Below are 23021 nucleotides of genomic sequence, written 5' to 3' on the forward strand. Positions count from 1 at the left end.
ACAAAATATTCAATTAATAATTTTTTATAGGTTCCCTGTAAGTTGCAGGCCCTTACAATCACACAACCCCCCATACAGTGCACCTGTAGACAAGAAAATAAAAGAGCGTTTTTATTCCATTTTTATGATCCTGTCAGGAATTTGACCTTGACCGGGTTTGAGACCTCAGTTTTCCATGTCACTGAAGACTGTACAAGTAAAAAGTTAATTGAAATAAATATTCATCAGGAAATCATCAAGCTTTTGAATGAGCTGATTCAGGTGTGTACCACCTGATAGCATCTATGTAGAGCTGTTCTGACCAGGACTGCAGAACACTCCTCAATTACCTGTGTGTTTATGAAGCAACTGAGAGGCAGCTTACTTTTCCTAAGTGTTGCATTTTGCTAGATGCTCGCTGACCTTGATCAACATACTGGCGTTTTTTTCCCAGAGACTTGTTAAATGTGTGTGTGTTATGCCATTGGCAACCTGCATAGAGTGTTTGTTGTGGACACAATGCTCATCACACATGACGTTGTGTTAGCCCGTTAAACAAGCTGAACCACTAGGCCAAAAGTTCTGCAGTCATTTACAATCCAACTGAAATTGGTCTGATTTTTGTGTGGATGCTCCAAAGAACTGAACATTCCACTGAACATTGGCAGCCAATAAGTCTGTGAACATTAAGCGTAGTATTAGCTTAAGTAACATAATACATGTTCTGATAAGTGTATATCCAATGTTAATAAGTGCTAAAATTAAAAACACTAATTTGAAGTCAAATGAAATTTGTATAAAAAAAAGATGACCCACGATGACTGAATCTTACATCTTTTGTTTTGCTCTAAATCAGAGAGCTTATTCCAAAATGAGCCTTGTTAGCCTGCTAATCATTACACACTTGCCTCAAGTAGTGTCTTGTTTTAATGGTTTGTGGTTGTCATATGGTTTGTGACATGGTATGACACCAACTGGCCAATAAAACTGAATCATTACCACAGTTATACAGTAGTGTGAGTTAGCCAGCTACACTTTATATCCATATGTTGAGTGGTCACCCCTTCCAATGAATGCATTAAGTTACAGATGCACACAGTCTAGTCCCTGTAGAGAAGAATGACGAACAGAACAGGACTCTCTGGAGCAGATGAACATGAAAATATTGGCACAATGTCTAATGCCATGCATGGGCTAAAAGGGTATAAAGACCCCCAACATTCAGCTGTGGAATGATGGTGGTGCTCTATCCAATATTTTGAGTTGGGGACTTGGGAACGAGGTAGGGTCCTCTCGCTGAATGCAATCAAATTTTCACAGCAATGCTCCACAATCTAGTAGAAGGGCTTCCCTGGATGATTGAGACAGTTACTCCGTTATAAAAGCAGGATCAGCTCTTTTTTTTATATCCTTGATTTTAGAAGAAATAATGAATGAGCAGGTGTCCCAATACTTTTGTCCAAATCGTGTAGCTATAGCTAGAGCTACAGCACTAACCTTTGCAGTGAAACTGAATGTTAACATGAAGTGCTTTCCACATTCACCTACTATTGCTGCTTTTGGCTAGTTTATCTGCACACGACTGTGTCCAGTGGTCTAGCTATTATTTAGCTAGCCGCTCCAGGGCATGTATGTTTTTCCATCCATTGGTGTTGTCCTGCAAGCTTTCCATGCTGGTAACCAACAGCCTGTTAGACGGGTGATCTATAAATATTTTCAGCTATCGAATTTCCACCTTTGTTTACATACAAGCATAACCTTCAGAACCCTCAGCCTAACCTTCAGGACGTTGGTGTGCTAACTTGTTTGCCACTCCATTTTCCCATGGACTAACCTAAAGCCAAGTCTATAAATACTGGTACCTGTCTTCAGATGTAAGTCACACAATCTTCTCTTGCTTTCTGGACAACCAAACCATCATCCATCTTCCCAAGTCTCTTGGAAGCCATCATGCCAGACCCCTACACGTGCCTGCTTTGTGCAGAGGGGCTCCAAGACCCCGTCACCATCCCCTGTGGAGACACCTTCTGCCTGGAGTGCATCAAAACCTATTGGGACCAGGCTGACAACGTTGGCGTCTACAGCTGCCCCCAGTGCCGAGCCACCTTCACCCCTCGGCCGGTCCTGCGGCGCAACGTGCCCAGCATTGGTTCCCGCGAGTCTCCCACGCCCCTGCCAGAGCTCGCACCCTTCCCATACCTCAAACGGGACGTCCTGTGCGATTTCTGCACGGGCAGGCGGAACCGGGCCGTTAAGTCGTGCCTGGTGTGCCTGGCCTACTACTGTGAGACGCACGTCAAGCCCCACTACGAGTCAGCCACCTTCAAGCGGCACAAGCTGGTGGACGAGACGGGCCACCTGGACCGCAAGATCTGCCCCCAGCATGAGAAGGGTCTGGAGCTGTTCTGCCGCTCTGACCAGATGTGCATCTGTGTGCTCTGCACGGTCAGAGAACACCGCAGCCACAACACGGTCAGCGCTGAGGAGGAGCGCACCGAAAAGCAGGTGAGAGACCAAAGAGGATGACTTTGTAGTCCGCTCGACTAGAGAAATGGTTCATTGTAGAAAAGGAACAACTAGTGACTAGCAACTCTGATTTTTTCACAGTGGTGCTGATGGAAACCTGGGGTCGCCACGACTACAATGCAAATATAGCCATTTGATTTAAACAATCGAAAAACATCAGTGAAGCTACACGTCTATGTGTCAAGTCTATGTGATGTTGACAATGGTAAAAAAATTATTTTTTGTAGAAGATTTTGCCACAAACACCCCTGCATGCATCCCTCCACCATAAATGAGTGTTTATAAACATCTTCTTTAGTCCAAGCTCTTCTGAAACAGCGTCTCAGACATCAGACAGTTGTCAGACATTTGGTGTAATGGGTTTCTGTGATGGAGCTTTTAGAGACAGTAAACTCTTCAAATCTCCGATCCCATTTAGCTGCACTGTGAAGAATTCAGACTCTGTAAGTTTCTCTAGAACTCTGAATGGTTATTATGCAGGAATTTAGGGAATTTAGGGAAATCAGTGGAATGCCAATTTAACACACAACCAGTTGACCTGTTCTGACAATGATCCCACTCTTAAACAGTAAATGCATACCTTGGATCCCTAAGAACCCATAATTCATTCCTACTGTTTACCTTGTATTTACCTTATATTTTGCTTTCTCACTTTTGTTATAGTCAATAATATTTGTCAGTTTTACACCATCATGGCACCCAACAGATCAGCTTGTCTTTGCTGTTAAATGCAGTAACCTGTAACTGCCAGGCCCTTAAAGTATATTGGTAAAACACTCACAAGGTTTGCTTTATGTTTTAAGCAAGTTTACGTTTCAAACGATACTTTACTCACATAATTCCAAACTCCCTTTTTTATATAAAATAAAAATAGTAACTAAAAAGCTCATTTCTCCCAAATATTTATCAGACATGAACATTTGGTCCAGAACTTATAAATGCATGTTATACTGCTATTAATAGTTTACTTAAGTTAAAATAAAATAATATAAAAATAATAATAAAGTAAAAATAAAATAAATAAAATAATAAAAAGTGTGGAAGCATTTCATTACAAAGTCAAAGAGATATTTAAAAAAAGTTACAGAATTAAACAGGTAAGGGATTAAGACAGGGAAAAATGATCTAGAAGGTGACAGCAGAAATGCAAACTGCTAGCAAGTTACAAGTTCATGCTCCAGTTCCTAAAGCAACTTTAGCTGGGTTCCTAAGCCTAGACTGCAGCTGAGGTGGGCAGCATTTCTTGGCCGATGTGTCATAGAAGGTTGTTCCAAATCGAAGGACTCTTTGTATACAGCTCAGAAATGCAGCCCATGTTCAGAGCGATTTGGAGGACGCAACTGATGTATCCTTCTTTCCCACAGTTCTCTGCGCACAGAGGGGGTTGGGGTTTGGGGGTGCACCACAAAAATGGTGAAAAACGAAGCCCCCACCAGCAGAGTTTGTATAAAAATGTTCATTTTTATCATTTAAATTCATTTTTGTGAAGAAAAACGAAGAGAGAGACAGGACTTTTCCTGTGAAGTCACCTTGCAGCCTGTGGTAGACTGTTCCATTTGTGTGACCAACAGGCTGCTAAGAAGACGTTTCATACAGAGGACAGTCATACAGAGGACCAGCCCTACTTCAGCTGCCCCCTAGGCTTTGAATTGTTGGCATTTTCTTGTACCTGGGCTCCCCCTACAGATGGGAAGTGTAATTTGCACTAAAGGAGACGCCACTACAGGACATGTTTTTCTGGACGAGCTGAGAGATATAGATCTGTCACTAAAAGTGAAAGAGGCATATTACAAACATTAGAAGTCTCACTAGAACCAAACACACTCTCCATTTCAGAAATTGCTGGTGGTGACCCAGTCCGAAGTTCAGCACATTATCCAGGAGCGAATGAAGGAGCTGCAGGAGCTCAGACACAATGTGGAGGTTCTTAAGGTGAGCTCAGTAACCACTAATGCTTGGTCCAGTGCTGCCCCCTGGTGTTGTGGATGCCGTGTTTAACAGACAGTAGTATTCTCCAGTTTGGAGCATCAGTGAGAACTTTAGTAAAACTGTACTGAACGCCCTGCTAGCTAATGTGTAATTTACATGTCTCTTTACTGCCATCTAGCTGTTGGGATGTATTGTTTAATTGACTCTCAGCTTTCTGCTGCCCACTGACTTCAGGGTAATGCCCACAGGGCCCAGGCTGCCAGCGATAAGATCTTCAGTGAGATGCTGCAGTCTGTGGAGCGCTGGCATGCTGAAATCTGCCAGCTTATTCAGGCCAACCTACAGGCAGCCATGGCACAGGCAAGTAGCCTACTGAACAAGTTCCCAATCCTATACTATTTAAATACACCAATCAGCCATAGCATTACAATCACTGAAGTGGAGTAGGTCACTAACATTGATTATCCATAATCCATAAAGACATGGTTAAAGATTAGCCTGCACATTATGACCAAAAACATACTGTATACTACATATTTAGGCCTACTATCTGGCCTAAGTAGATTTAATACATAATAAAATCCATATTATCATATCCACTATATTTTATGGGACAACAGGTTGAGCTGATTGTAGATGTAATATGTACCCCTCCCCCAACCTGTCTGTATAAAAAATGTTGTGTGTGTATATGTCGACAGGCCCAAAGCTACGTGGAGCGTCTGGAGCAGGAGATCATGGAGCTTCAGCGGCGAGATGCCGAGTTAAGGCAGATACTTGATACTGAGGACAACATACACTTTCTACAGGTACAACACAGTAGGGATGTCTGCCCCATTCTTACAGGTGTCTAAAATCAGTCTGCCTTTACACACATTAGTGAAAGAATGGGTGGTTTTAAAGAACTCCTGGTTCTGTACTACTGGTTCTGTAATAGGAGTCCACCGCTCCACCGCTGCAAGTCAGTTGGTGACATTTCTTCTCTCCTAGATATTCCACCATCAAATGTGGATATTATTGAAAAGTGGAAGTGTTTAGGAACCACAAAGTGTCAGACCATGTAAAGTTCCAGAGTAGGGTCTCCAGGCGAGGAGAATAGTGCATAAGGTCTCCAACTCTCTGCTCAGCTACTCAGCTACTATAGACATATTAATGTCTATAGGTTTAGAATGGGATGTCATAAAAGCTCCTTGAGGTGTAAAGTGTTAGTTTCCCAACACTTATTTTTTGCACAGAAATGTTCTATGCACACTAAAACACAGAAATGTTCTATGCACACTAAAACACAGAAATGTCAACTAGTGAACTACACATTTAACACAAATAGCATGACTCGAAGAGTAACACAGCGATACATTCTCATGACCTGTGTAATCTACATCTCAACAGAATTTCCCAGCATTGTCCATAGCCCCGGAGCCCATGGTGCCCAAAGTCTTGATAAACCCAGATTTCTCCTTCGGAGAGGTCACCAAGACCGCTACTGATATGAAAGAACACTTGGACGACATCTGCAAAAAAGAGATGAGCAATATGTCCAAAAAAGGTATTTAAGACAAATTTAGCACATGGGTTTCACCCAGTAGAGCTACATCACTAGAGGGACCATGCGCCCTTTTCACGAACATGTCCTCTTTTTGGGATCTCAAAAATGCATCATTCCGGGATTTTTTAAAATTGTGTGAAATACCCGTTTTCAGCGTTTGCTTCTACAGTCGCCATACACTCTGCAGATCTTCACAGCTCTGAACGGCTCTGTTTAAGTCCCGCTTTCTCACCGCCACTATTGGTCTACACGTGTCTGCATATACATCACCATTGGTCAAACTGCTTCCCACCACAGCCTAAAAATACCTAAACGGGAATGTAAATAAATCAGTTTGACTTTACCTCATTTAATTTTATTGACGCTTTTTTTTTTTACACTAACATAAAAACAAAAATAAACTTTATGCAAAAGTTTTAGTTTTATGTAGTTTATGTTTTTTTATGCAACATATCTTCCAAAAAAAACATTTTTAATGTATTTTATTTGAAGATATGTTGAATCGAAAAGAGATGATTTGACCATATAGGCTGGTAAATGTCATGTATTAGATTTGGTAAATGAGGAAATATTTTTGGACTAATGTTCATTAACCCACTTCTTTATTTTTTTAAAATTATTTCTACTTGTAGACATCCAACCACAACACCCTTACCATGACGGGAGGTGTGTTTCCAGCGTCCTCTATTTAAAAAAGAAAAAAAAAAGAAAAAGATAAATAATAAAATAATAAATGGTCACCCTACAGTGATAATATTCCTAGGACCAAATAAAAGCTATGAGGGGCTAGTTTGAATGTCTCTGTTCAGCTCAGGTTAACGGATCCTCAAAGGCTTCCATTAGCATTTATAAATCTATAAAGTCTTATTAAATAAATTGTAATGTTGTAATGTTCCATTAATCAGTGTGTGTGTGTGTATATATATATATATATATATATATATATATATATTGCATTTTCCCCTCACAGTGAGTGACACCCCAGTGTACGTGTTGATCCCCAGGTCTGGAGGTCGTTTTAAAGGCAAGCTGACTTTAATGTGTTACTATGCTAAAGTGCTCATGTGTTCAAATGTTTAGTATGTTTCGACTTTATCGTAAAATGCTAATCTAAATCACATTAAAGGGACTTCTGGACTTCTCCATAATGCCGACTGCCCTGGTAGCTTCTGTTCAGTATGGCTGTGATATCATGGTTGGCATTTTTGGCTTAGCATATATTATCAAGGCTAGCTATTCCTTTAAGATAGCAGTCTTGTAGGAGTACATTACTTAGTTTTTAGTAATTTTTGTCTTCATTTTCAGCCCCTTCAAGAGCTGATCACCAGGAGCCAAAAACCCGGCGGGACTTCCTGAAACGTAGGTCACTTCTGCACCGCACACGATCCAGTGATACACTGTGATACACAGAGACTGCTAACATTCAGTCTCAGAGGCAGAAGTGGGCTTTCTTAGATTGATCTGAAGCTAGCTTTTCTTTACACAAATCTTCAGTCCAAAAGAATAATTATTAAGTATAATTGCTATAAAAGCTAGTAATTGTTCCCAGATAGCAGAAAATTCCCAGTTAAGGTGTTTCCAGGTCAGTTATGGCAAATGGACTCTCGGCCAGCATTTCTTGCATGGCTTGTGATGGATTTAAACTGTGGGTTGCCATTTAACCCTTTGGTCTGTCCAGTTCCAGGCTGAACTATCCCTGGCTCTGCTGCATTGTACAGTGCTGTGAAAAAGTGACTGCCCCGGGCAGGATTTCAGAAATGTTGTGCACATTTTACAGTGGATTGGTACATATTTCAAGGGTATGCAATCTTTAGGTGCCAAATGTTTGCTCCAAATAATGTAATGTAATGTAATAAAGTAATGACCAATGTGAGTACTTCAGCTAACGACCATTCGACCACACAGGTTGTCCAGAAGACCTTAGAAAAATAGATTGTGGACACCTTTTATTCTGGAAACCGTTACCAAGCCAGTTCTCCAGTCTGGCCATTCTCCATTGAGCTCCCTCATCAGTAAGGCATTTGGATTTGCAGACCTACCACTCACTGGATGATTTTCCTTTATCACGCTATTCTGAGCAGTTTCTAGACACTGTTGTGCTGAAAAACCCAACCAGTCCTTCTGGCACCAACAATCACAAGTCGCTGAGATAACATGTATCTGCATGGTTCTGTGCATTGCACTGCTGGCGTATGATTGCATGAGTGAATGTGTACGTGTTCCTAATAAACTGCTAACTGGTTACAATAATATAACAACATAATATGAGCATGTAACCTATGAAAGTCTATCTATAACTAGTAAGTAAACTACACACCTGCCACCTGGTGTACTAAAGCTGCTGTTGTATCCTTATGTTTTCAGACCCAGTCCTACCTGTATAATTAATTATCTCTTGGCCAACAGATGCGGTCAAACTGACCTTTGACCCCAACACGGCCTATAAGGAGCTGGTCCTGTCTGAGGGTAACCGCAGAGTGGTCCGAAAGCGCACCGTGCAGTTCTACCCGGAGCACCCGGAGCGCTTTGACGGCTTCTGCCAGATCCTGTGCGCTGAGCCTCTGAGTGAATCCAGGTACTACTGGGAGGTGGAATGGACCGGAGAGTTCTCCATCGGCGTCGCCTACAGGAGCATCAGCCGCAAGGGGAAAAACTCCCACAGTCTTCTGGGATATAACGACCGCTCTTGGAGCCTGCTGTGCTCAGAGTCTGGATATTCTGCCTGGCACAACAAGATGGAAAAAGACCTGCCAATCTCAGCCAGAACCACGCGGATCGGGGTGTATTTGGACTGTGCTGAGAGCGCCTTGTCTTTCTATGCAGTCTCGGAATCGATGGAGCTCATCTACAGGTTCCAGGCTAGGTTTTCTGAGCCGCTGTATGCTGGGTTTGGAGTCGGGGCCTGTGTGTCCCTGTGCTCACTGGAGAAAAACACACAACCATACAACTGAGGGGAGGTTAACCCCTATCAGTCAAAAGCTATTATTTATTTGATTTTGTTATAATAATATATTCATATTTAAATGAAACTAAACAGATAATAATGTAATTCATTTTAATGCTATTTTATATTACCAGCTTTATTTTCATGTTTTCTTTTTGTTTAGATTTCAACATAAAGGATGTTTTATTTTTTTATTAAAAAAACAAAAACAAAAATAACCATTTGAATGCTTAGCGTATCCCAACATCTCTAACTGGCAGTTATTGGTATAGTGTAGAGAGTCAGCAAAACATGCCATAACCATAAAGTTTCTAAAGGTTCTGCATAGCCCCCAAAAGATTTCTTCTGTTTTACAAGTCAAATGATCCCTTTTTGCTTAGTGTAAGATTGAGATTGATTGCAGTGACTTTTCGGGCTTAAAATGAGAAGTTGCTCAGTGGAAGTTTTTATCTTTAGGATCATACACACAATTTCTTTGCCTCAAGGTAAATTTATGTTTTGTTGAAAAACTAATTATTTTATAGATTAGAAATGCACTATAATTTATTTACTGGATTAAACTAATTAGGGGAGGTGCATGTACAAAGGTTAAGCCATTACATTAGGTTATGGTTTATTTTCAACAGATAAACAAATTAAGCTTTCAAGCGTGCAGAAAAATGTAATGTAATGTTTGTTGCCAAAGATTTGTTTACATCATTTGAACAGAGGTGCTCAAACTTATGCATACTAGTATGTATTTGCTGTTAAATGTAATTAAATTCTTAATGGAAGTCTATAGACATCTTAACAGAGCAATATTATTGGTCCATTTAGTTTGGCTAGAGGTTGTTTTGACAGTGATCTTATAATCTCTTCACTTGTAAACCATACTGATTTTAATTTACTGTCTTTCAAAGCAGAACATTCATGTTAAATAATTAAATACATCTAATAAACGACTTTCTTTCAAATGACCTGACTCAGTAGACCTATTCATGCAAGCTAATTAAAACCCCAGGATGCAACAGACATTCTCTGTAGGCAAGGGAGAAAGAACTGACACGTCCACTTTTTAGTTTTTATCTTATATTTATTCTCCATTTCAAGCATTCTACAGCACGTCTTCAGCCGCCACCCCAGTTAAGATAGTGGAAAAGAAAAACAAAAAAAAAAAGAGAAACCAGTCAAAAGGTGAAGCCCATATAGCTGAGCTTAGATATTCTTCTGCTTTAAGCACAGACCACCAGTTTCACGCATTTAAACAAGTCAATTGAAAATCATCCAAATACACAGTATGAACAGATACTCCATCGGCTTTCTCACATACCTTTTACACTTCTTTTACACCTCATGTCCGCATCCCTCTTATTCCTTTCTATCCACTCACTTTTTCTACTTTTAGCCTCCACATCACAGAACCTTTCTACTGATTCTACTGAAAAGTTCCACCAACATCATCATAGAAACGACAGGTTCAAAAGTACAGCACAAGCCAAAAATTTTAGTGTCACTAATATCAACGCAAGGTTAATCACAGGTTGAGTCAGTATGGTTTACTGCAAAAAGACAAAAAAAAAGAAACCCCTAGCACTTTCAACATGTTTTAAGTGACCATCTCTTTTAAAGACATGAAAAATAGAGTCAAGTTAAGTGCCAAGTTGTTGTTTTGTACCCTATGAATAGTGTAGTGTTCATGGTGTGGTGCCTTTGATGCCTTCTGCTTATGGCTCTAAAGCATTACTACTGCAGACATCATTACAATTACTATAGTTAAAACAATAGTTTGGAGCAGACTCATTTACTCAAGCCCATCAACCCCACATGAAGTCAATCAGCCATCAGCCATGTTGACCAAAGACTAAATGTAGCTAACGGAAGTAAGTAACGGAAGCTCATGTAGACTAATTAGCTTCAGGCAACTGAATTCCTAAGTCATGAAACAGCATGCTGAGTTGTTACACAAACTGTTAGTCTATCAAAACACCCTTACTCCTGTATTCTGTGACGAAATGTACTTTTGCCCATTTTTACATAATTTGCCCAGCACAAATCTTTGAACTCCAATCTTTGATGGCTCGTCAACTACATCAGATTTCTCACTGATCTATCCCTTTAGCAGACGTGCTGAGTTGAGCTAGGTGTTACAGCACAGATCAAACTGTAGTGCATATCCTTTCCAGAATTTGTATTGCGACCCACTGAGACATGAAACCAGCATTTAAGAGCTTTTTAACCATTAAGATCTCACGGCTACATCACGTTTAGAGTGTTTCAATTTCAGTACCACCACCAGCAAGGCTACAACATCTAGAGCTACGTTTGAACAATCAGATTGAAAAGCTAAAACACAATTAATTAAAAAAAAAAAAAAAAAAAAAAAAAAAAAAAAAAAAAGAAAAGCAAGAGCTGCCACTGTTTTGTCTTTAGCTTTAAGAACTGGGCTCGTACATAAGGCAGGGTTTAACATAACAACAACAACAATAACAAATGGCCTCCTGCAGATGCTGCTACTATAAATAATACATGGTTCTAAAATGTACAGTACAATCCCAAGGGTTAAACCTGCTCCAGAAATGCTGAAATGCTGACACGCTGGGCTTCCTCTCTTAGCTTTAACCAAAAAGACTTTTAGGGAGTGGTCCCTAAAGACAGTGTAAGAGGAGTCCAAAATTAGGCTTATGCCAGTCACCGGATTGAGGTGATTTTTTCAGCAGTTCTATTTCAACTCTTTTGGTTGGTATTATGCAGAACTTTACAGCTCAGAAAATAAAGAAATCACACACTAACTGGACTTGCAGCATTGTAAGCTCAAACAGTACCAGCATTAATAAAGTTACACACACACATACACACGCATACTCGCTGAATCAAGTCCCTGTAAGTCTCCAGCAACCCTGTCATGATGTGTAGTTACAGCACTCGTTGTCCATGGATGATGACATCATCAAACTCCTCCTGTAACAGAGATAAACAGAAACTCTTACCACACCTGAGGCCAGATTCCCAGATCGAAAAAACAAGTCAAAGCCTAGAACTCCCAATTGTGATTCAGTTCAAGGTTGGGCTTTGAGTCCATTGATGCTTACACTGGCAGCAGGGCAATGCATAAAACTGCAGATACGGGCCAGAAGATTCAGGTAATGTTCACATCAACTATCAGTAAAAACAAATGTGATCACAGTGTTTTTGACTGCTGGCGCCAGAAGGGCTGGTTTGAGTTGCTCTCAAGACTACTGATCTCCTGGCATTTTCAGCACAACAGTCTTGAGAGTTTACTCAGAATGGTGCAGTAAAGAAAAACATTCAATGAGCAGCAGTTCTGCAGACGGAAACGCCTTGCTGATGAAAGACGTCCTGGGAAAACGGTCAGACTGGTTTAAGCATACTTCCAGCATGATAATACACCATGTCACAAGTCCCAAAAAAAGGCACTTAAAGTGGTTTCATGAGCTTGACAATACATTCATAGCCTTCAGTGGTCTTTAGTGACACATACACAAATACATACATACATACACACACAAACACCTTCTACATATTGGGGTATTTTATGTGTGCGCACATCTGTGCAAGTGTGTGGACTGAAGCTGACTCACCTCTTCACTCTCTCTCTCCTCTTCATCATCATATTCATCTTCCTCATCTTCATCCACCTCTGGAGTACAGGCACCTGCAGATTTGAGTAAAGCCTGCAGTCCCTTGTTGGGCCTGTAGAGAGCGCAGTAGAGTGGTGTATGTCCGGCGTAGGAGCGCTGATCCACAGAGGCTCCAGCTCTGAGCAACAGCTCAACCACAGCACAGTTCTGAGACTCCACCGCCCAGTGCAGCGGAGTCCGCCCAGAACCCTGATCCTATAGGGAGGAACAGAGAAAGACAGAAAGAAACAAACAAAGAGAGAATGAACGAACGAACTGTTACATACTTATGTTACGGCTGTACATACAATACATTGCTTACTGCAGCACTGATACCTCAGAAGTGGTAAAATGAAAAAAATATTCTGTTATTGAAAGACATTTTCATGATACAAAATATTTACTGCAGTACACATGATCACAGACAAAATACACCAGTACCAATGTATTCTTAACAACTACTATTTATGAATACTGCCCTATAATTGTACAGTGATTTATATTTGAAATGTGGTGCACTTCATTCAGTTAAACCAGATTAATTACATTCTCGGTCATGAAACATGCACTTAGTCAGTGTTCTGATGCACTGATGAGATTCTCGATATGCCTAGAAATGTCTATATACCTATTTAGATCTTATGACACATAAACTATGACAAACTTAAAAATGGAACATCAAAATCTTATATTTAAAAACATCACATTAAAAATGACATTTCAGAATACTTCCAAATATTTCTTGGTGTACGTGACTAATTGTAGTTGAGTATAGGACCGGAAAAATGCACCAAATTCTTCAAAATCTCAAAAACTGCAATTGCAATTTGACAGTTCTCGGCTGCATTTGGACAGACAACCTTCAACAACATGACAGCCAAGAAAGTCAGCCTACAAAACTGGAACTGGTTTTTGGAGTAATTTGGGACACAGCCCTGGTATCTTACCCTCTGGTTAACGTCAGCTCCAGCTTTCAACAGCATGCTGATTATGTCACATCGTCCTTTCTGAACAGCCAAGTGGAGAGCACTCACTCCTAGACAGAGAGAGATGGAGAGAAAAAGCATTTAAAGCATTGTACTTCAAACTGTATGAAATGCACCCTCAAAGTACATCAAAATAAAAAAGGCATCTGGATACAACCTACAATACACTCCACCAACTATCAACAAGTCCCAAAAATTCCCAAGATTATTCAACAGTCAAGTGAGTCAGCTTCCAGTGAAACAGAGTGAAAGATTAGACTATTTGCAAGGTTGAGTCAGCAGCACCAAGTATGGTAACGTGCGTGTCCGTGTTACAGTACAAGAGGACAGTCAGAAAACACCTCTTTAAATGTGATGTGCAGGTCTTGTGAACAAAAGAAGCAGATGATTCTTAGAGGCAGGTTACTTTATTTAAAGTGACAGGTAGGTCAATATTAAACTGACTTGAGAAAACAAGAAAGACTGAATGCGTACCGGCATAATTGGTGATGTTTAGGTGCTTCAGTGCAGGGCGGGTGTAGGACGTGAGCTCCCTCACACACTCCGTCCGCTGCTCTCTCACTGCAAGGTGCAAGGGAGTGTGTCCTCCTCTTTCCTGAAGCTCGGCACAAGCCCCGGCCTCCAGCAGTGCATGTACGCACTCGCTGCGGCCTACAATCACCGCCAAATGCAGAGAGGTCTGAGAGAGAGAGAGAGAGGGACAAGAGAGGTGGCGGCAATGTAGGAGAGGGAGCAGGAGGAGTAAATAAAAAAAACGCAGCTGAGGTGTAAATGTGTAGCAGAGCTGCACAGCGTAATGTACTGTTACAGTGATGCTGGTCTTTGCAATGCTGATCTGACAACCTTGCGATATACTAACAAATTACCATTTTTTAAGGGCCAGGTTGAAGCATTTGTACCATATGTGACAATATTGATATGGAATCTACTGACTATCAATAGACTAACAATTGATAAACAAGGATGTACTGATCTAGAGACTCTGTAAGGGTGTTACAGAGAGGCAAACTCAGAAGACTTTGGGCTGAAGTTCAGGGCGGATTCGAGGAAGGAGTATGAGAAGCCAGGCCCACCGGTAATTGAGCTGGAAGAAGAAGGGAGGAGATGGGGTGGAGGTGGGTGTGACGTTGTTTGTCACGAAAGTGAAGTGAGAGTGGAGGGTATATATAGTGCAAAAGAGGGGGAGTTCGGGGAGTGGTGCCTCTCCCAAAATTTTGTTATGTCACAACTCCACTTGGTTATAAATACAGTAAAAGGAATAAAATGCAGACATTTTAGTTCAGTAGTCCAGCATTGACTTAACATTCTGCTCTTTTAGAGTACATAAACCATTGACATTTTTAAAAATCCAGTATATTCTCAAACATCTGCCAGTACTGATATGATTCTGGATGGATATTATCCATAACAATTGTTTCCTCAGTTCCTATGGCTTTTCTGCCACAGTCAGTATCATTATTTGTCAACAAGTTGCTGTAGCCCCAGATTTCTGAAAGGGACTTATTTATCTGTTTTGCTAATGGTGCAAATAATAATAATAATAACATTAATAATAATAATAATACAAATAAAAATAACTGTGGTGGGCTGATCAGGTGGATATTGGTGTATTGGTTTTTGTGAAATCACAAAAACCAATTCAAAACATTACTTTTTTAAAAATAGTTTACCTATTATAGTATAATAGGTACTACAATAGTATGTGACCTGTATGGACTGTGGAGATAACTAAAATCTTATAACTAGTATCTTCTAAAACTTTAACAATGCTTACACACCAAACTGCCAAAGATAAACTGAAGAGAGCATCCTCATCAAATATCATCTGTCCCACAACACTGTTTTTAAATTAACCAAGGTATTCACAATTTAACAAATAGGAAAATAGTAGTTTACTACTGTGTGTTAGTAAGCACCAAAGAAATTCTAACACATAGCAGCCTGATCACTTTGTGGTATTATGTGAATACCCTATTGTGAGAGAAACCACCCTACATTATCATTTTTTTCTGGTTTTGCTATTTTAGGCACTGTGTTCAGGGAAATTATTGTATTGTATTTCATAAACCATGAACAACATTTCCCCTACATTCCAAATACAATTATTGCTATTTAGAGCATTTATTTGCAGAAATGACAACTGTTCAAACAATGCAAAGAAATTATTATATTAAATTTTAACAACACAGTATTAATATTTAAACATTGAGAGCATTCAGTAGTGTCTTAAGTTTGTTTTTAAGATCTGTATATAGGCATGTATGTATGTATGTATGTATGTATGTATCTCTGTGTCTCCACTGACCTGTCCCAGATCATTCTGGATGTCCAGGTATGGCGTCCAGGTGTGGTTGAGGGAGATGAGCTCCAGCAGGTATTGCACGAAGCCCCACTGCTCATGGATCAGCGCCAGATGCAGTGCACTACCAGAACAGGAGAAGGTCAAGAGGTCAGTAGACACAAAACAACAGCAGTAGGCCAGGAAAAGATCCAAAGACTCCACCTAATGTTCCAGATGGTACCTTACAGCCAGCTCAGTACCTGAACAATGACATTAGATTTGTGTGGGTATATGCACCGAAAACAATCATCCTAACTTTTTACATGACCACTGTCCAACTTCTCTTCAGCCCATAAAATGTATACAGTCCTGAAGGGTTGCAGCGGTATACAGGTTTTGGGTACACCATGGTGTGTGAATTTCATACAGTTGCAGCCCTAGCATCTTGCCACACAGGTGACACTCTAATAGTCTGGCAGTATCACTTTAAGCACTCTCTCTACCAATTAAGATGACAATGAAGAGGTTTTTTTTTTCCTGGACCTGCAACTGCTTGCTCTGCACGTTCATTCTGATTAATTGTGAAAGCTGTTTTTCAAGCCCAGGAACAGTCCTGATAATCTTTGGTCCTCCTGAAATAAGGGGTGTGGTGTTCGCTTCCAGCCAAACCTGCCAATTATCCTCCAAATATGTTCAGGGAAATCTGGGAATTTGGAAATGACTAAACTGGGGAACACGCTGAGGAAAAAATAAGGAAAAAGAGGGCAGTACATGCTGAAACACTCCTCATAACTTAACTGAAAGGGGAAGTGCTGGATTGCTTGAGGCTGTATATAAAGAAGTGACGTCTCAAAAACAGATCTATGTGAACTTTTCTAGCTACACACACACAATATATATATACACATATACATATATACACATATACATATATATATATACACACATATATATATATATACACACACATATATATACACACATATACATATATATATATACACACACATATATATACACATACACATATATATATATATATATACACATATACATATATATATATATATATATATATATATATATATACACACACACACATATATATACATATACATATATATATATATACACACACACACATACACACACACACTTTATAGGCTGGGGAGGGATCCGTGCATCATGCTTTTAGTACAAAAACAGAGGGAATTTGGTGGGGGTTATTTTATGGTACTGGCCCTTTAAATAACTTATTATGAACCGGGTCGAGTTGTCCAGTCTGGTACGCAATGCGCATCAAAACATAAAGATGGACATGTCGGTTAAATCTTTAAAAACATTCAAACGTCTTAATCTAACAGCATTGGTACGTACGTGTCTCCGTCTTCCGACACGAAGCTCAGAGTCCTCCAGAGCTCCTCTTTCCTCTGCTCTTCGGCCCTGGCTCTCTCTCCTTCCCCTGCCGCCTTCTCCTCAGCCTCCTCCCCAAGCAGCACGGTTCTGATCCCGGCCGACAGGCTCTCCACCGCTGCCTCGTCTGTGATGGAGTCCCCGATAGCGGAGTCCAGTCGCTCACCTCCTCCGCCGCCCAGAGACACACACTCCCCGGTCTGACCCTCGCCACTTCCCCCGCAGTCAATCGGGAGCCCCCGGGCCCACGGCCGCTCCGACACTCCCTCGCTTTCGGGGTCGAGGAACGAGTCCAGCCCGCTGTCGCACCAGTCCTCAGGGGGGATCTCCGAGCGCCCCTGCTCGGCCCCAGGCCGGCCATCCTGCTTTCCACATCCGCTCTGGAAGTCTTGTGAGAACCGTTGATGCGCCCACTCCATTTATGATCATTTATAACACTATGAAAACTGCACTTGTGTCGTTTTCACGAGCCACTTTCGCCACCTTGCTCTGCCTCCGGAGCAGCGAACGAGCTTTTTTTTACGACAACGGAAAGCTCGCGCGCACCTAGCTAGCTAGCTGGCTGGCTAACGAGCTAATCGGCTAGTCCGAGTTTAGCTTAGCTCCGACCGTTTTGTTTTTGGGGCCCTTTCTCGTCACGGATCAAATTCCGCCACAACAACAACGCCAGGCGCCTTAGCGGCGCGATTCAGTCCCGTTTCCATGTCTGTGTCTGCACCATTTTAAACCCCCTAACCAGCCGTGCGAGCAGCAGTAGCAGCACCACCACGGCTAGCCACCGTCCAAGTTTCCAGAAAAAGCCTCTCGCCTTTCGCTGGCTGTGTAGGTGATTTCCCGGGGAATTCCCAGCCCGGACCGGTTCGATTGGGGATTTTGTTACAGGGGCGTCTCAAATTGCTCCGTGCTCCCTACACCCTACTGCCTTTATAGCACATTTGCGTAAGGGCCCTAAAAAAAGTGCTCACAGCACTAGCTAACTTTTTTTTTGTATCTCTAAGACACAAATCTAGGTTGCTGCTGTGTAGTACCTAAAATTAAAACTTCCCTACTGTATTTATTAACATATATTAACATATATCTGCTGCTGATTTTTTTTTCTTTCTTTAAATACATGATCAGGATGGTGCAGCGTTTCAAATATACAGAGAACAGTTTGGTTAACCTCTAATGCTGTATTTGAGCACTAAATATTAATATTAGTATAATTGCGATGCATCTATCTATCTATCTATCTATCTATCTATGTATTGATCGATCGCCCGATACATTGTTACATTTATTATATTGAACATAGACATATATCCATTTATTAAGAAAATGTATGTACATCGTCCCTCACAGTAGTACAAAAAAAGAGAACAGAAATTTGCGAAATACTGAATATTTATACCTTAACTTACACATACATATACACACATACACACTTGTACACACTTGTATATGTATATGTACACACTTACATATACATATACACACATTATACACACTCTATTTACAATATTGCACTGGTTTAAAGCAGTTTAAATAAAATCTGAATGTTTACATTATTTACAAAGACACTGGATAGGTGTGAATTCAGGTGTAGTGTGGGTGGGGAGACGTCTTTGTGGGTGCAGTGTAAAACCAATGTCAGCAAAGATACCTTAAAATACAAATATTATTATGTTATTATTATTATTATTATTATTATTATGTTATATGTATAAATGACATATATAGGCTACATAGGCTTAACCCCCTATACAGCAGCTTAGCCGATGAGTGTTCTGTTTACCTCTCACATGAACCACATAAACGTGCAAGTCAGGAGAACCAGCTCTTCCTCTGGGAAAACAGCAAAAGCCACAGTTATAGACTTCATCCCAATCCCACGCTAATAAACGGAAATCTGACACCCAGAAGCAAAGAGTATTTCTGCAGTCTTTATTTATGTAGTCTTTATTTAAGGGACTCCCTTCTGGTACTCCCCTGCAGGCATCTTTAATGTGTGCATTGGTACAGTGCTGTCAGCATTACAGTTCCCACACAAATCCCCTAGCAATGAGGCCAACACCCGACCCGCCCGAATTCACCGAAATTTACCATTACTGATAAAAATAGAGAAAAGTGTGCATAGAGAAAAGGGGTAATTTCTCTAGTGTTTTATTATTCTGAAAGTGTTTATGAATCTAATGCCTCTCTTTATCCCTTAGATTTCAACAGTTCTTGTCACAGACATATGCAAATGATTTCAGTGATTTTTACATAGGGCATCAAACTCATTCATTTTAAAGAACATGAGGGATTAATTATGCAAATTATCCTTTAAATATTGTGATAAAAGGGGGAAATTGTAAATTCTTCATTGAAAACTGCTGAATGCAATTGTCAGTAAGAGATATTTTAAGTCTTGAGCCCTAGTCTTACCTAAGGGCCTGTACACATGCACCAGACTGAGCACTGTGCTTGTACTGAGCAAGGCAAAATAATTCTATTAAACCTACAGCAGCTTAGACAGCAGCTTAGCCGATGAGTGTTCTGTTTACCTCTCACATAAACCACATAAACGTGCAAGTTGGGGAAAACAGCAAAAGCCAGTTATAGATATAGTTATCTATAGTTTGGTTCCAGATCTACTTTGACTGGATTCTGTTCACACTTGTCATTAAAATGTGTCCCCAGCGTTACCAGATGAGATCGGATTTGACTCCCCTGTTTTACTTCTCATCAAAATGCTCCTGCTCACTGTGAACAGTGTGGAGGAACCGAGGGGGTTCTACTCCCTCCTGCTCCTTTAACTGCCATTGTCATTATTTGTCATTTTTGGTTTATGCAGAATTAGCCATTTTAACCATGACTCATGCTGGGAATTTCAGCTGAACTGCATGTGCCAGTCAGCCATGCAGTACTGCATCCACGTGGTGAGCGTATGGCCCCCCCATACCACCACCTCAGCACTAGATGCTTCATCATTTCATAGGGCGAGAGATATTGTGTAATATGCTGAAGTGCCTGGGCCTTTATCGACCACCCAAGCACCCAAGCACCCAAGCAGACTAGTGAACTAGGGGCAGTGAGTACACACACACCCAGAGCAGTGGGCAGCCAACTCCAGCTCCCGGGGAGCAGAGAGGGTAAAGGGCCTTACTCAAGGGCCCAACAGTGGCAGCTTGCCGAGCCCGGGTATCGAACCCACAACCTTGTTATCAATAGCCCGGTGCTCTAACCGCTGAGCCATCACTGTCCACTGTCCATTGGTGTGCCAACTATGAAAATAAATTAATAAAATTTAAGTTTTATTTTTATAACTAATAAAAAATAATAAATGAGTTATATATATTAATCATGATTTCTTGGCGCGTATTTCTGGGATGAGAATGGTTCACTTTATTCATGGTAAATTCACCAATGCAGTCGCTTCGCTCTTCCACACACACACGATGTGTTATTTGGTGAACCAGCAGGTGGCATTACAGACACACTGAAACCTCTCCATCCCTTTCAAACAAAGAAACGTCCTCTCATCAGGCCCTGATGATGTCATGTTCATGAGGTTCCGCTCGTCTTCAGGGAAGATCAGCACCAGGGTTGTTTTGGATGCAGTGCGACACTTTTCTCACGAATGATCTGAAGGGATGATTCATATCTTTCAGTTTTGGCATCGGTACTGGCCAGACATGCTGGATTCCTAACCCTTCTAGAGGTTTAGGAGCAAGGCCTTGAGCTTGGCGTGACCATGGTGCTGACCATGGGGAGTTTGAATCCGACATGGGACAGTTACAGGTTTTAGTGCTAATCGCCCAAATAAAACTGCTGATAATCATACTGTTATGTGGTGAGTTAGACAGGTTTATCATACAAAATAACAAACCCTGTAACTAAAGCCCTATTTGGGCGAGGTCAAACGCATGTACAGGGTGTTCTGGGGTCATTTCCTCTTGTTTGTAATTTTATTTTCATCCTGTGTGATGAACACGGTGGGCTCCCCCTATCCAGATGGCTCACCCAGATGTCATTCCTGTGAGATCATGCCACTCTTAAAAAATAAAGGTGCCACAAATGGTTCTTTCTTAGCAAAGCCATAGAACAGGGGTCTTCAAATCTGGTCCTCCAATCCAGCTTCCAGTCCTGGTACTTTGTAATTCTTTGTAGGTGTGACACTACGTGGCCAATCGATTGCATTAACTGTCCCTTAACTTCCAGCGAGAACAAAATCCAGGACTGGAAACTGGATTCAAGGTCCAGATTTGAAGGTCTCGACCATTGGTTTCATATAAAAAGCATTTTTCTAAAAAAGCTGTGTGTGTGAAGGATCTGTAAATTGGTGACTTTGTTAAACATTTCAAATTGACATCTACTTCACACATATGTTCATTTAACCGAAATGGGTCTTTCTTGAACCAAAAATGGTTCTTTTGTATATTGTGGCTCAAAGAACCCCTCTGTAGCACCTTTAGTGTTGTTTACGTACTACAATGATAGCCTTCGTTAGCTAGCTATATTTACTGTAAATATAAGGTAATATCACAGTATGACACAATCGCTGAGGACAGCTGTCTCTATATATACCATTCGCCCTTGGTGTGTCTTGTCCAGATGGTCTCCCGTTGCAAAGAATTAGCCCTTAGGCTAAACAGTTTTCCAATGGAAATACCGTGCAGGGCGCATGAGTAAGACTGTAAGCTACCATTGCAGGACGCTATGATGTTTCCTCCTTATGAGGTTTATAGCAGAAAACAGAGATACGCTATATGGACAAAAGTATTGGGATACCTGCCCATTCCTTGTTTCTTTTTACATCAAAGGGTTTTAAAAGAGAGTTTATCCTGCTTTTGATGGAGTAACTATCGCTACTATCCAGGGAAGGGTTTCTACTGGATTTGGGAGCATTGCTGTGAGGATCTGAATGCATTCTGCGACAATTAGTGAGGTCAGGATGTTGCATGAGCACCACCTCAACTGGATGGAGCACAAACCATCATTCCAGAGAACACAGTTCCACTGCTCCACAGGTCAATGCTAATGGGGCTTATACCCCTTTAGTCCACGCCTGGCATTAGCCATGGTGCCAATCGGTTAATGTTTATCTGCACCAGCAGTGGGTGTGCATTTGCACATCTGGGTCAGCAATAAGAGCAACTTTAAAGTCGCTGAATGCATTCATTAGAAGGGGTGTCCACAGACATTTGGACATGTACAGTGGGGCAAAAAAGTATTTCGTCAGCCACTGATTGTGCAAGTTCTCCTACTAGGTCTGTAATGTTTATCATAGGTACACTTCAGCTATGAGAAATCCAGAAAATCACATTGTAGGATTTTTAAAGAATGTATTTGTAATTTATGGTGGAAAATAAGTATTTGGTCAATAACAAAAGTTCAACTCAATACTTTGTAACATAACCTTTGTTGGCAATGACAGAGGTCAAACATTTCCTGCAAGTCTTCACCAGGTTTGTGCACACTGTAGCTGGTATTTTGGCCCATTCCTCCATGCAGATCTCCTCTAGAGAAGTGATGTTTTGGGCCTGTCGCTGGGCAACACAGATTTTCAACTCCTTCCCTTTTTAGAAAAACAGTCCCAAAGCATGATGTTTCCACCCCCATGCTTCACAGTAGGTATTGTGTTCTTGGGATGCAACTCTGCATTCTTCTTCCTCCAAACACAACAAGTTAAGTTTTTACCAAAAAGTACTATTTTGGTTCCATCTGACCACATGATATTTTCCCAATCCTCTTCTGGATCATCCATATGCTCTCTGGCAAACTTCAGACGGGCCTGGACATGTACTGACTTAAGCAGGGGGACACGCCTGGCACTGCA

General features: G+C 41.0%; 2 protein-coding genes across 2 annotated transcripts; one reads left to right on the plus strand and one right to left on the minus strand.

Annotated features, from left to right (window-relative positions):
• Positions 1 to 1920: 1920 nt before the first annotated feature.
• ftr84 (finTRIM family, member 84) lies at positions 1921 to 8931 on the plus strand. Its single transcript, XM_072675637.1, has 8 exons — positions 1921 to 2484; positions 4342 to 4437; positions 4669 to 4794; positions 5136 to 5243; positions 5824 to 5980; positions 6951 to 7004; positions 7286 to 7339; positions 8387 to 8931. The coding sequence occupies exons 1-8, from the start codon at positions 1930 to 1932 to the stop codon at positions 8929 to 8931; spliced, it is 1695 nt and encodes a 564-aa protein (XP_072531738.1). The 5' UTR covers positions 1921 to 1929.
• Positions 8932 to 9975: 1044 nt separating this feature from the next.
• On the minus strand, positions 9976 to 18118 carry nfkbib (nuclear factor of kappa light polypeptide gene enhancer in B-cells inhibitor, beta). Its single transcript, XM_072675599.1, has 6 exons — positions 17186 to 18118; positions 15833 to 15950; positions 14002 to 14206; positions 13489 to 13577; positions 12503 to 12757; positions 9976 to 11861 (listed from the first exon to the last, which is right to left on the minus strand). Exons 1-6 carry the CDS (start codon positions 17638 to 17640, stop codon positions 11817 to 11819), a joined length of 1167 nt encoding a protein of 388 aa, XP_072531700.1. The 5' UTR covers positions 17641 to 18118; the 3' UTR covers positions 9976 to 11816.
• Positions 18119 to 23021: the final 4903 nt, after the last annotated feature.

Source organism: Salminus brasiliensis, chromosome 1 (genome assembly GCF_030463535.1).
Source record: "Salminus brasiliensis chromosome 1, fSalBra1.hap2, whole genome shotgun sequence".
NCBI classification, from domain to species: domain Eukaryota; kingdom Metazoa; phylum Chordata; class Actinopteri; order Characiformes; family Bryconidae; genus Salminus; species Salminus brasiliensis.

Bases quoted from the DNA above. Each gene is read 5' to 3' on its own strand.
- ftr84 (XM_072675637.1), top strand. From the start codon at position 1,930: ATGCCAGACCCCTACACGTGCCTGCTTTGTGCAGAGGGGCTCCAAGAC. The intron at 2,485-4,341 runs GTGAGAGACCAA...TCTCCATTTCAG, and splicing joins AGGAGCGCACCGAAAAGCAG to AAATTGCTGGTGGTGACCCA. The intron at 4,795-5,135 runs GCAAGTAGCCTA...ATATGTCGACAG, and splicing joins TACAGGCAGCCATGGCACAG to GCCCAAAGCTACGTGGAGCG.
- nfkbib (XM_072675599.1), bottom strand. From the start codon at position 17,640: ATGGAGTGGGCGCATCAACGGTTCTCACAAGACTTCCAGAGCGGATGT. The intron at 15,951-17,185 runs GTACGTACCAAT...CTGTTCTGGTAG, and splicing joins GTGTCGGAAGACGGAGACAC to TGCACTGCATCTGGCGCTGA. The intron at 11,862-12,502 runs GTGAGTCAGCTT...TCTCTGTTACAG, and splicing joins AGGAGAGAGAGAGTGAAGAG to GAGGAGTTTGATGATGTCAT.